Source organism: Tursiops truncatus, chromosome 10 (genome assembly GCF_011762595.2).
Source record: "Tursiops truncatus isolate mTurTru1 chromosome 10, mTurTru1.mat.Y, whole genome shotgun sequence".
Classification (NCBI taxonomy): Eukaryota; Metazoa; Chordata; class Mammalia; order Artiodactyla; family Delphinidae; genus Tursiops; species Tursiops truncatus.
This window is the reverse complement of record NC_047043.1, coordinates 101,812,909-101,824,566: the sequence shown is the minus strand read 5'-3', so window position 1 is coordinate 101,824,566 and position 11,658 is coordinate 101,812,909. Positions and strand designations below refer to the sequence as shown.

The 11,658-nt window shown below is 64.6% G+C and overlaps 1 protein-coding gene across 7 annotated transcripts; it reads right to left on the bottom strand.

Annotated features, from left to right (window-relative positions):
* Window positions 1-915: 915 nt before the first annotated feature.
* On the bottom strand, window positions 916-11,298 carry TPRA1 (transmembrane protein adipocyte associated 1). Of its 7 annotated transcripts, XM_073787796.1 has the most exons (12): window positions 11,172-11,294; window positions 10,590-10,878; window positions 6,041-7,132; window positions 5,682-5,814; window positions 4,403-4,489; window positions 4,243-4,315; window positions 4,054-4,133; window positions 3,492-3,602; window positions 3,331-3,391; window positions 3,084-3,186; window positions 2,894-2,974; window positions 916-1,572 (listed from the first exon to the last, which is right to left on the bottom strand). In XM_073787796.1, the coding sequence occupies exons 3-12, from the start codon at window positions 6,469-6,471 to the stop codon at window positions 1,329-1,331; spliced, it is 1,404 nt and encodes a 467-aa protein (XP_073643897.1). In that variant the 5' UTR covers window positions 6,472-7,132; window positions 10,590-10,878; window positions 11,172-11,294; the 3' UTR covers window positions 916-1,328. The 7 variants fall into 7 exon arrangements, 6 of the variants coding, with proteins under 6 accessions (XP_073643897.1, XP_033721459.1, XP_033721456.1 ...); XM_033865568.2 differs by lacking the exon at window positions 10,590-10,878 and having other exon boundaries at window positions 6,041-6,170; window positions 11,172-11,298; XM_033865565.2 differs by lacking the exon at window positions 11,172-11,294 and having other exon boundaries at window positions 6,041-6,170; window positions 10,590-10,746.
* Between the last annotated feature and the right edge of the window lie 360 nt (window positions 11,299-11,658).

Below are 11,658 nucleotides of genomic sequence, written 5' to 3'. Positions count from 1 at the left end.
ACCAGCTGCCCTGCAACGGGCGCCAGGCCTCCTGTGCTGCCCCCTCTACCGAGTCACCACACGGAGCCAACGCAGGCTGCCGCCGTGCCGTCTTAGACGCAGCCCGTCAACGCTGCCGATGGGGAACCCAGCTCTGGATCTGAGGACCAGTTCCTCCCTGTCTGGCCCCCCCACACCTCCCCGGCTCGGAATGCCCCGCTGGCTTCCCTCCCCACCTAACAGGCTTCTGTGAGAGCTGTGGGGTGGCAGCCGGGCCGGGCACGGCGAGGAGCCTGCAAGAGCGCCCTGGCAGCCCCGCGGGCCCCGGAGTCCAGGTCGCTGGCTGTGCCCACACCAGCTGACAGCCCTGGATCCGGGGAGCCTGGCCGCTGGCCCCCCAGTCATGAGTGTGTTGGAGCTGGTGCCCTCGGTGCCCTCCTGAGAAAGAAGGTGGGCAGTGGAGGGGGAGCGCGGCCTGGCCCTCAGCCCCCCAGGGCCCCGGGCTTTATTCGGACCTGTCCCCACTTTCAGCTCATCACATCCATGATTATGAACATCAGTCCCCGCATCCTACCTTCCGAGGGCCTACTACGTGCCGAGCACTATTCCGGTCCCTAAAAATAATGCCTGTGGTCACCGTCGCTCCACCACCACGTGCCAGCCAGCCACACCTGCTCTCCGCTAACCCTTACGAACATCCCTGTGAGACAGGCCTTCTTATCCCCATGTCACAGATGCAGAAACGGAAGCTGCAGGAGGGGAATGCTGCCCGGGATAACAGAGCGTGAGGGGCAGACAGGACAGCGCACAGGAACCACGGTTCTTTCCACGGCCGTCCCCTCTGCTCCGACGGGGCCTCGCAGCAGGTACGCCGGGCTCCCAGTGCAGAGGGGCACCCCGGCCCCGGTATCCCCGCACAGCCTTCGCGTCAACACCTTCTGCTCCTTTTCCTTTTTATTAGAAAACAGATCAAGAAAATATACACACTTCAGCCCATCCGCCAGAGTGGGCTTTGGGGGGGGCGGGCGGAGGCTAAGGGGGATCAGAGCAGTCCTGGGGGCCCAGGCCGCAGGGAGCTGCCCTCGGCCAGCCTAGCCAGGCCTGGCCCTGGGATGTCAGAGTCGGGGCCGAGTCGCCGAGCAAGGGGAGGGCAGGTGGAGGGGGAGGTGGCCCCCAGCTGAAGCAGAGGTGGCCGCAGGCAAGTGGGGGACAGAGGGCGGGACAGGGCCTGCACGGGGCCGCTGCCCACGCACGGGCCTGACCCCCTGTCCTCCTGGCCGGGGGCTCTGCACTCCCCAGCCGGCCCTCCACAGGCCCCCAGGCCCTCCCGCCCTCCCGGGGCAGCCAGGCTAGGTGTTGATGGCCTTCCAGCGCTCACTGTCCGTGCTGTTGACGCTGCCCGTGTGGCAAGGCATGGAAGCCACATCGTCCAGGTAGGCCACCCCCCCGGCCGCGTCGAACTGCGTGCTGGCGGCCACCGCCGCCTCTAGGCCTTCCCGCCGGGCCACCGCATAGGGCTGGGGCAGGTGCACGTCTGGTTCCTCGGTCTCGTCCACTTGGCATTTGTAGGAGAAGAGGATCTTGGGCTCCGAGCTGGGGGGCAGAAGAGAGGCAGGGGAGCCTCACCGTGGGTCAGGAAAGGCCTTCCTCGCTGGGGCTGGGCAATGAAGCATCGGACATGGCAAGAAACGTGCTGACAGCCCCCTAACACCCACCCCGCGAGGCCCCCTTCCTTGCTTTGACGTCGGAGTCCGCTGGGACACCGGTATTAAAAGCGGCCCTCCTGCTGCTGGCCTGGGAGCCTGGCGAGCGCCTGCTTTCTCACCGTAAAATGGGTGGAAGGATTTGGACCCGGGCAAATGATGGGCCTTAAAACAGCACCTGCCCACAGTGTGGGGCAGACGCGGGCCCAGACCCCTGCCCCGCAGCACTAACTACTGCCCACCAGGTGCCCGCCTGTCTTCAGTCCTCTGGGTAACTGTCCAGGGAGAAAGCCTCACTCCCCATTTACAAAAAGGAGCCTGAGGCCAGGGAGATGAATCACGTGTGAGGTCATGCACATCAGGGCTGGGAGGATCCAGTCTAGTCCTTCTTGCTCCAGAGCTGAGGCACCCCTGCAGCCCACCCTCAGACCTGGCAGGCAGGGAAGGGGGAGCTGGGGGCAGAACGCCTGCTTCCACCACGTCTGAGTCACAAAAGTGTACCCCACCCCACATTCACAGACACACTGGACTCCCCCCAACACTGCTCCCCACGCCGGTTGCCCCCAGATGGAACACAAGCTCCGCGAGCTCAGGGGTTTGTGTCTGCTTTGTTCCCTGTTGTGTCGGTGGCTGCAGCAGGTGCTGAGGAATGAGCTGATCTATCCTTAAATGAAAAACACAGTGCAGATCAGCAGGCACGGCCTGTCTCTCTCGTGAGAAAGTGCACGTCTGTGTGTTGTGTGCGTAACGTGTTCCGTCTGTGTTTACGTGTGTGTGGACCTATGCGCGCCCGCAGGGGTGCGGTACGTGCGCGCATGCGCATGTAAACGCATACATGTGCACACGTTTATGTGTGCGCACGTGCACGTTGCACACGTATACATCTGTATACGTGTGTGTGTTTACAGGGGCGCATGCATGTGTGCGCGCCCGAGTGTGCACGTATAGCCGCACGCACGTGCATGTACACACATGTACCCTGTCCGCCTCCTCAAGCTCCGGCCCCAGCCTGAGCTGCCCCCCAGCCCCGAGCCCAGAGGCTGGGATGCTGCAGTGGCGGCTGCGCATGCCCAAGAGGCAGAAGGCGTGATCCCGACGGCGGCCACGCGGGGGCGCCCGCGGCCTGGAAGCTGGGGGCGAGCAAGCCCAGAGCGCCACCTGGAACCCCGCCCCCCAGTCCCCCTCCCTGCAGCCCCCGCTGGAGGACTCACCCGAAGAAGCCCCGCAGGAAGGCCACGTAGATGAGGGGCGCGAAGAAGCTGAAGTAGAGGAAGGTGGTGGCGTCCACGCAGCTGGGAGGACGGGCAGGTTAGGGTTGCGGCGGAGCGACCCGGCCGGCCCCCGCCCCCTCCCCGCCGCCCCCCGGCCCCCTCCCGGCCACCCCCGGCCCCGGCCGCTTACCAGAGCCCCTCGATGACGTCTGCGCACAGCAGCGCGCTCCCCAGCCCCTGCAGCAGGTTGAGCAGCGCCAGGATGCCCGCGTACACGTAGAAGCTCCTTCGTGCTGCAGGGTGGGCGCGCATGAGGTCCTGCCCAGGTGTCGGGACCGGACCGGCTCCCTGCTTCCCACCCACCCAGAGCCGTCCGCTCCAGGCCCCGGCAAGGCCAACAGCCCACCCCGCGCCCAGCCCCGTCCCCAGGCGCTCACAGGGCAGGGAGATGCGCTCCTTCAGCGGGGTCTTGGGGAGCACGACCACCAGAGAGTAGACCTGCGGAGACACTGGCGCTGACCGGGACGCAGGGAGCTCCTGCCCAGTGCTGAGCCCGCTAGCAGGCCGTGCCCGAGGCTCCGGCCACCCCCCAGCTCACCAGGAAGAAGAAGCAGGAGCTGACGAGCCAGAACTGGCGGCCCCCGTGCCCGTAGATGTTGAAGTCCTCAGCCGACAGGTGGGCATCCGGGTACAGGATCTCCAGCGTGCCCTGCAGCGGCGGGCAGGGGAGGGTCTCAGGGGCTCCTGGACCTGGAACGCCCCGTCCCTGGGCTCCCCACCACACCAAGCCCCGCTCTGCCTGGCGCTCCGTCCCCCGCTCTAGCCAGCTCTCCGGCCACGCCCTGCCCCGCAGCTCCAGCCCTCAGAACAGGCCCGGGGAGGGGCAGCCCCCAAGTAAGAAAGGGGTCTCTGGACGCACGGGTCTCAGTGGGATCTACAGACCTGCACTCTCCCTACCCGGACTGCTTGTTGAAACGGTAGGTTCAACCTACTGGATCGGAATTGGAGAGGCCCAGAACCTGCCTTGTTAGCCAGCAGCCCAGGGGATTCCTTAGCTGCATTTAAAGTCTGAGCCACTGCACACTCAACTCTGACTCAGGGCCCGAAGGCAGTGGATGCCCAGCCCCGGTGACCCCCGGGGCTGCCCTCCCCCACCTCACCTGGGTGACGGAGTAGGCCAGGGCCAGCACCGTGGTGATGGCCAGCACCCGCTTGATGCTCGACTTGCTCTCCAGGTGACCTGGAAGAAACGTGCTGGTCAGTCAGCGGGAGCCAGCCTAGGGAACCACGGTGGGGTCGGCCCCAGCCAGGGAGGGGCAGGGGAGCCCTGGCCGCAGCAGCAGACGCACCAAAGGCGAGGCCCAGGATGACCACGCTCAGCTCGATGGCCAGCAGGAAGAAGCGGGTAATCTCCCACAGGATCTGGACACAGAGCGGGCAGAGCGTCAGCCTGGGGGCCGGCTGCCCCCTCCCAGTGCCCAGCAGCCCTGCCAGCAGGCCCAGCCCCACCTTATCAGCAACAGTCGCAGCATCTGAGGCGCTGACCGTCATGGACACCACGGCCCGGGCGATGCCCACCAGCGCCACCACGAACACCTGGTGAGTGAGAGAGGGGTTGGGAGGTTGGCGTCGGGGGACAAGAGCTCCGGGAATCGCAGGGCCTGCACCCCACACCCCACGTCTGCAGGAGCCCTCAATTCCTCAAGAATGGAAGGATTCCACACTAAACGAGCCGCCTGGGTGGGATGCAGGGAGGCCTGGCCTCCCCTCTGGGCCTTGGCTTCCTGGCTACGCTGACAGCCTGGGAAGGCTTGTTAGGGTGACGTGGTGCAGCCAGCCTGCCGGGTTCTAATCCCAGACCTGCCGCTCGCTGCCTCTGGGACCTGTCTGTGCTGCACCTCATCTACGAAATACAGGGAGACGGCACCCTGGGACCCAGCTGGGACTGTCAGTTTCTCAGTCACTACTACCCCGCCCCCACCCACCCCACCCCACCCCGGGCTTCTGTGAGCTTAAGTTCAGTTTTCTGACACATATGAACAGAAGAGCCCAGATTTGTACACTCTGTCCTTCGTGCCTTGAAAACCCTGTCCCATCTCAGGGAGGGCGACACCACTCAGGGCCACGTGCCCACGGTGTGCGGGCCCCCACGGGGCTGGAGCTCTGCGCAATCTCACTGGGTGCTCACGGGAGCACCGCAGACTAAAGCAGGTCCACGTCACGTCGTGTAGGAGGGCACTGAGGTCCAGAGAGGCCAAGTTGTTGGCCCACGGTCACTCAGCACAGCTGGGGTTCAGAACGCAGTGGGCTTTTTCCCCAGCCCAGCATCCATTCCCCTTCCCTCTAGTAACCATTCCCCAATTTTCTTCCTGGGCCCACCACCCCTCCTCAGTCCATACAGTCTGGCTGAGCTGACCCCACCATCCCAGCTCCAGAGTGTCCCTTTCCCTGCTAGTCACAGAGTCTGGCTCAGGGATGAAGAGGGTTTCCAAGGTGGGCCACTCAGAGGGAATTGCAGATCAACACTGCAGCATCAGGAAAGAGGTACCCTTCTGCTGGAGTTGGCAGGGAGGTTAGCTCAGAGCTGCTCTTGGCTACCTCTGATACCTTATGGGGAGAACTCATCTGCGATAAGGCCAGAGGAGAGCAGAGATGCAGACAGAGAGACAGTCCTGCTGACATCAGTTAATGCCCTGGATCCAGCCATACCCGAAGCTGGTTTTTCATTACAAAGACAGCTTAAGGCAGTTGGAGTTGGGTTTTCTGTCACCAACTGGAATGAACTCACCAGGATATAGAAGGTGATAAAAATGGGGCTGGAGGTGACTCGAATCTTGGCCCGAGCAAACGGAAGCTTCCAGAGCAGGAAGATGAAGAACAGCACGTTGGGGACGAGCAGCAAGAGGTCCCAGTACCGGACCCTAGCAGGGGGGTGCAGAAGGCGGCTCACTGCTGGGGTTTTGTCTGCAGCCCACCCGGCTCTCTCTCTCTCCCTCTCTCTCTCTCTCTCTCTCTCTCTCTCTCTCTCTCACACACACACACACACACACACACACACACTCACACACACTCACACACACTCACACACACACACCCGACCCCGGAAACCCCTCGTCACGCAGCCCGGCACGACTGTGCCGGCCTCACCTAGAGGTGCCGATGTCCTCGTAGAGCAGCAGCAGACAGCGGTGCGGCACGCTGATGTTGGGCGCCGGGGGCGGGGCCCCGCTGGCCCAGATCTCCTCCTCCGGGGTGTCCATCCCGCCAGCCGCTGGCCCTGGGGGGTGAGAGCCACCACGTGAGCAGCGCAGGGGCTGTGCAGCCCTGGGCCTCTGGTGGGTGGTGGGGGCCAGCAGGTGGGGGGCAGGTGTGGCGCTCCCTCCCGCCCGGGTCGCAACCCAGCCCCTGACAGGGGCCATTCCTCGCTGTCGGCTCTGTGTCGGGGACCGGACGGCGGCAGCAGCACGTCGCAGGGAGTACATGGGCCCGGGCGGCAGCGGGACGTGACAGATGCCAGCGTTCAAAACGATGACTGAACAGACTGGGCTCCTGACCCGGCGCCCCCGTTTCTGGGCCATTCGCGACAGCCCCAGGCGGGAGCAGCCCAAGTGCCCCCGTCAGCAGAACTGACACGTCAGCGGGGCGTCCGCGTGGCCGGTGGAACGCCGGCCAGAAATGAGAGTGACTCCTGCCCTGCGGTGACACGGAGGGCCTGGCAGCCGGCCACTGAGCAGAGCCCGGCCAGCTGTGGGCACGCGGCCTGCCCCTACACGGGCACCAGGAGGGGCGCCCTGTGGAGGGCCGAGGGCGCGGGGCCAGCCCTGGAGACACGACCCGGTGGCGGGCATGCTGGCGTGCTCCAGTGTCGCGGTTCATGGAGCCACGCACCTGTGATCCGAGCGATTTTCCGTATGGGTTACGCTTCAGTAGATTTAAAGAAATGGAAAAGATGAATCGTTTATGCTGAGAGCGCAGGTCTCCCGTTCAGCAAGGAGCAGCGCAGGACACCTCCTGCAGGGCTTGCAGCGAAGCAACAGGATCCCGAGCTCGTGCTGCTTTCACGTCCCTGGACAGCAGGCCTGCAGGGCAGCACCCCGCGGGCCAAGCTGTGGAACGAGCGCTGCTCTGCCGAAAGTGGGGAGATTCCGAAGCGGGAGGGCCGGGACGTAGGGCTCAGGATCCCCATCCTTCTCTCCCACAGGCCACCCAGCGGCTCTGGGATGGCGTCCCCCCGGCAGCCTGAGGATACAGCAAGGACGGGAGGTACTGCAGGCAAGAACGTGTGCCTGACACGGCAGGTCCAAGGAAAGAAGCTGGTTTCCTCCCCGTTCCCGCGCTCTGCACCCTTCCACCGGTGCTGACGCGGCCGAGCACCTGCTCTGAGCCGGCAGGTCCAGGTGCCAGGACGCACCTGCCCTCTTGGGGCCCTCATTCTCGGAGGGGAGGCCGACAGCCAGCACGAATACCATCCTTCAAAAGCAAACCTCTCGTAGAGGTAAGTGCTAAGAAGAAAACACAGTCTTGGCCTGTTCAGAGGGCAAAGAGCAGGCTGGGAGAGAGAGGAGAAAGGGCAGGGGCCAGGTCAGCCGGGACCACCGGCACGGTGAGCTCACTTTAAATGCAACAGGAGGTGTAGGAAGGCGGGCGACGCGGCCCCGCTCCCACGTGGAGAGGCTGCCGTGGCGGGGCAGGGAGACCGAGGAGTGCCCGGCCAGGCCGGCGAGGACAGTGGCCGAACCGGCGGGGGCAGCGGGGGAGGAGTGGAGGGATCTGGGACCCCTTGGGGAGGGCTGGCCAGCAAGACCCGCAGACAGACGCACGTTGGGGTGAGGGAAGACGGCAGGGCAGGCTGAGGCCGGGGCTCTGGCCCGAGCCTCGGGGCGCCCAGCCCCGTGTCCCCGTGACACTGCCCCTCTGCCTCGCTAACAAGGTGCCCCGCCGTTGCAGGACCCTCCTTGATGCCCTGCGTTCAGGACAGGGGCCCCTTGCCGGAGCCAGAAGCTGAGCCTCGGCTGCTGTAAGCCAGAGGTTTCGGAGTGGGGGTGGTGTGGCGCAGCGCGGGGCACCTGAGCAGGGCGCAGGGTGCCCATGTGACACAGGGTCGGGGCCCAGGGCTGCCTGACGTCCTGCAGGGACCCCACACGGCAGAGAAGCCCGTGGGGATGAATGGGGACAGAAGCAGGAGGGCCGGATAGAGCGGGGAGGGGGGGCGGTCAGAGGGCTTCTCTTGGCCTTGCCTGTCCAGCACCCTATTTTCCCGTGGGGGCACCTCAGCACCCCAGTCCCCATCCACAGGGTTTAGGTACTGCTGACTCCACCCCTCCACCACTCCAGGGAATGTGCACATTGGAGTCCCACGTGGAAAGAAAGCCAACACAGAGGTGAGACTGATGGAAATAGATCCTGGAGATGGCGCCTTGCAGGAGCCCCTGGATCCAGCCACACCTGAAGGTAGATGCCCGCACCCCAGGCCGGACTTTTCAGTTACAGAACCCAACAAGCTCCCTTTCCTGCGTAGGCCGGTTTGACTCTGAGTTGCGTAGACCTTGCTTGTGCTTCTGGCTCTGCCAGGTTCTTTCTCCGTGACCTTGGGGGAGTCTTTCCCCTCTCTGGGTGTCACAGGACAATAACACCGCCCCCCCCCCCCCAGCAAGGCTGCTGTAAGGATCAAGCAAGACCAGAGAAGTGAATGTCTACAAAAGGTCACACACAGAAAGGTAACTGCTGCTCTTCCTCCCGGAGGAGGGGCTGGGGGACGTGCAGCAGGGAAGGATCTGGTTCACGGGTCCAAGCGCCACTTGCTACGGAGTCTGAGGTGAGGAAGGAGAGCGTCAGCTAAGCCCCCTCCACCAAGCCCTGCTAGCTCTGTAATAACTGCAGAGAAGGCTCACGGAGCCCTGCCACCCTGCAGGGAGGTGCTTATGTCACCCCCTGCACAGAGCCCGGAGCCGGGCAGCGCAGACTCTCTGTCTCCAGAGCGCAGGCCCCCAACCGGCAACTTGCCAGGGGCCCCTCCTGGGGCCTTGGTGTCTCCACCTGCAGCCGGGTTTCATCCAGAGTGGAGTGTTGGTGAGAAGCAGATTCGGGTCAGGCAGGTCTGGGGGCTGAGAGTCTGCATCTCGAACACCCTCCCAGCTGGCACTGCTGCTCTGTTGGCCCCAGAACCACACTTGAGCCACACCGGAATTGCCACTATGTGTCAAAGCTCACAAAATCACTGAAGCCATGATAAAAAGGACAATGCACCCTTCCCTGCCCGTGTGCAGTTGAGGCTTTCCACGGGATCACCTGCTGAGCCGCCACACCAGCCTCCAAGAGAGGAGGCTGCTAACATCCCATCACACAAAGGGGAAAGAGGCTGAGACAGGTCCGCCTGTGGCCTGTATTCCCCTCTCCCCACCACAGGTGAGCTCCTGGCCTTGCTGGCAGAAGCCCAAGCAGTGGCAAAGTAAGGGGTGCTCAGGAAAGGGGATGGTGGGAAGGCTGGCTGAGGGCAGGGAAGGGAGGGGTGAAGCCAGACCAGAGGCATGGGGAAGGGAATTCTCAGAGGGCAAGCTCCTGGGATGCCAAGTGCTCTGGGGCACCGTCTGGGGCGTTTCTTCCACCTGGGAAGGACTCTCCTGACCTCACTAACATTCCAGAGGCCTCTTCCCGCCCACCTCCCTCCCTCCCTCCCTCCCTCCCTTCCTCTGTGGGCAGGATGCCAACTGGCTAGGGTCCTGCGGGCTGGACCTGCTGTGAGACCCTGGACCAGAAGGACCTTTCCCTCTGTGGGCCTCCGCTTTCCCATCTCTCATCTGTGCAGTGGGTCTGACCACCCAGAGCTACTGGATGGGGAACGCTGGGGCAAACAAAACCCTGAGCAGAGAGGCTGCTGCTTAAACGCCTCTCAGGGCTTCCGACCGGAGCTGGTTGATGAGCCTTAAAACCCTGGAACCGAAACAGGGTGAGGAAGACTCCACAGGACAGAGCCAACCCCCTAATTCTTCAGCCTTGGGGAAGGGGGAGGTGGACCCTGCCAGGAGCCCCCAGGAGGAAGGACAGCCCTGGGCCTTCAAGGTCCAACCTGGCCTCACCCCTGCCAACTGCCCTGACGATTCCCTTCCACTCTGCAGCCCATCTTTCAGCCTGTTCTCCAAGCTGCTGTGCTGTTCCTACCTCAGGACCCCGGTGCGTACTCCTTCCCAGCTGCGGCTCACCATTCGGGCCACCTCCTCTGAGAAGCCCTCCCTGACTACCTCTGTCTGAAGCGGCCCTCGCTGTGTGTTGTTCAGCCCACGCATCTCATGACCCAGCCCCCCAGGACAGCAAACGTTGTGAGTGGACAGATGAATGTCCAGCAGAGTGCGGCCCAGCCCTTCTGGGGAGTGGGAGGACCGTCTGGGAGGCTCTCGGCCCCGTCCCTACTGCAGCGTGAGGGCAGGTCACTCCTCGCTCCCTATCCAGTGGACCCCCGCCCTCTCGGGCCCGGGGAGCCGGAAGTGGGACTCGGCCACTCGGAGGGACGTCTTCCCGCACGACCTGGATCGCAGGGTCCGCAAGCCCGGCCTCCCCGGGGACCCAGGACGCCGGCCCTCTGCGCCCCCTGCCTGCCTCTGGGCGGGAGGGTCGCTCCCGGCGGCAGGAGCGGCAGGCGGGACGGGGGCCGCCGGGATCAGTTCCCGCAGCTGGGGCAGGAGAGGGGTCCCCTCCTTACCTGAGGCCCCGGCCGCCCATCCGCCGCCGGCCGCGGACCCCGCAAGGCCGCGGGACTCGGCCTCCGGCGCTCGGGCCGGGGAGCGTCGCCTAAGAGGCGCGGGCGGCTGGCTCCCGCAGACTGGGTGGGCGGGCGGGCGGGTAGGGAGACGCCGTCGGGCCCGACACCGCGCGGCCCTTCCGACAGCAGTGACCCGGAAGGCTGGCGCGTCCTTTTCGTTCCGCCGAAACTGCGGAACAGCCACTGTCCCTACTTGCGGCACGCAGGCCCGCCCCCAGTCCGCAGCGGCCTATAGGAATGGGGTTACGCAGAAAAGAGGGCGCACGTAGCGGGAGGAGCCAATCAGATCCCCAGGGGGCGGGGCGGCTCGCCAACCTCTTAAAGAGACAGCGCACGGCCCTCTCGGCCGCAAGGGGCCTTGTCTTCAGCTGTCCGCGACCTGCGCGCCCCCCCCCACCCTCTCCCGCGACCTTTCTCCCGCAGGCGGCAACCGAGCGTCCGGGGAGGAGCCTCCGCCGCCTGCCTGAGGACCTCTGGTCCCGGGGGACAAGCTCCGCCCGGACCGGCGCGTCCCCCGCGCACCTGTCCTCGCGGCCGCGGTCGACGCAGTGCTGCGCACCCTCCGCCTCACGGCAGCTCTTCAGAACAGCTGTAATTAGTCGCATTTCAGGAGAACCTGAGGCTGAGACGTTAAGTGCTTGACCGAAGCGACAGGACCAGGAAGTGACAAAGCCCAGAACTGGGGTTTGATCCGCCTCCTCTGACCTCTAACTACAGGCAGCCAACTCCTGGAAGCCTTCCTGGATTAACCTCCTGCGTCCCTGCTGTGTTCACTCCTCTTTCCCCTCTCCCGGGTTCCACCATGTCAGGCCCCTCCTGCTTCCGAGTCCTTATCCCTCCCAACATATCCCTCCCACCCGCTCCTCACTGGGTGCTCAAGCCATACTGGTCTCTGTTTCTGTGTTTTGGCTATACCAAGGCTTGTTCCTGCTTGTGGGTCTGCACCTGTCCCCCCACCCCCACCCCGGCCTGGCTCCTGTCACATGACCCCCCTCTCCTGCTTGACACC

What these genes read in the sequence shown, in the direction of transcription:
- TPRA1 (XM_073787796.1), bottom strand. Translation starts at nt 6,471, where the DNA reads ATGGCCCAGAAACGGGGGCGCCGGGTCAGGAGCCCAGTCTGTTCAGTC. An exon ending in GACGTCATCGAGGGGCTCTG is followed by an intron (nt 2,975 to 3,083) that starts GTAAGCGGCCGG and finishes CCGTCCTCCCAG; the next exon opens with CTGCGTGGACGCCACCACCT. An exon ending in TTCCTGCGGGGCTTCTTCGG is followed by an intron (nt 1,573 to 2,893) that starts GTGAGTCCTCCA and finishes TCTGCCCCCCAG; the next exon opens with CTCGGAGCCCAAGATCCTCT.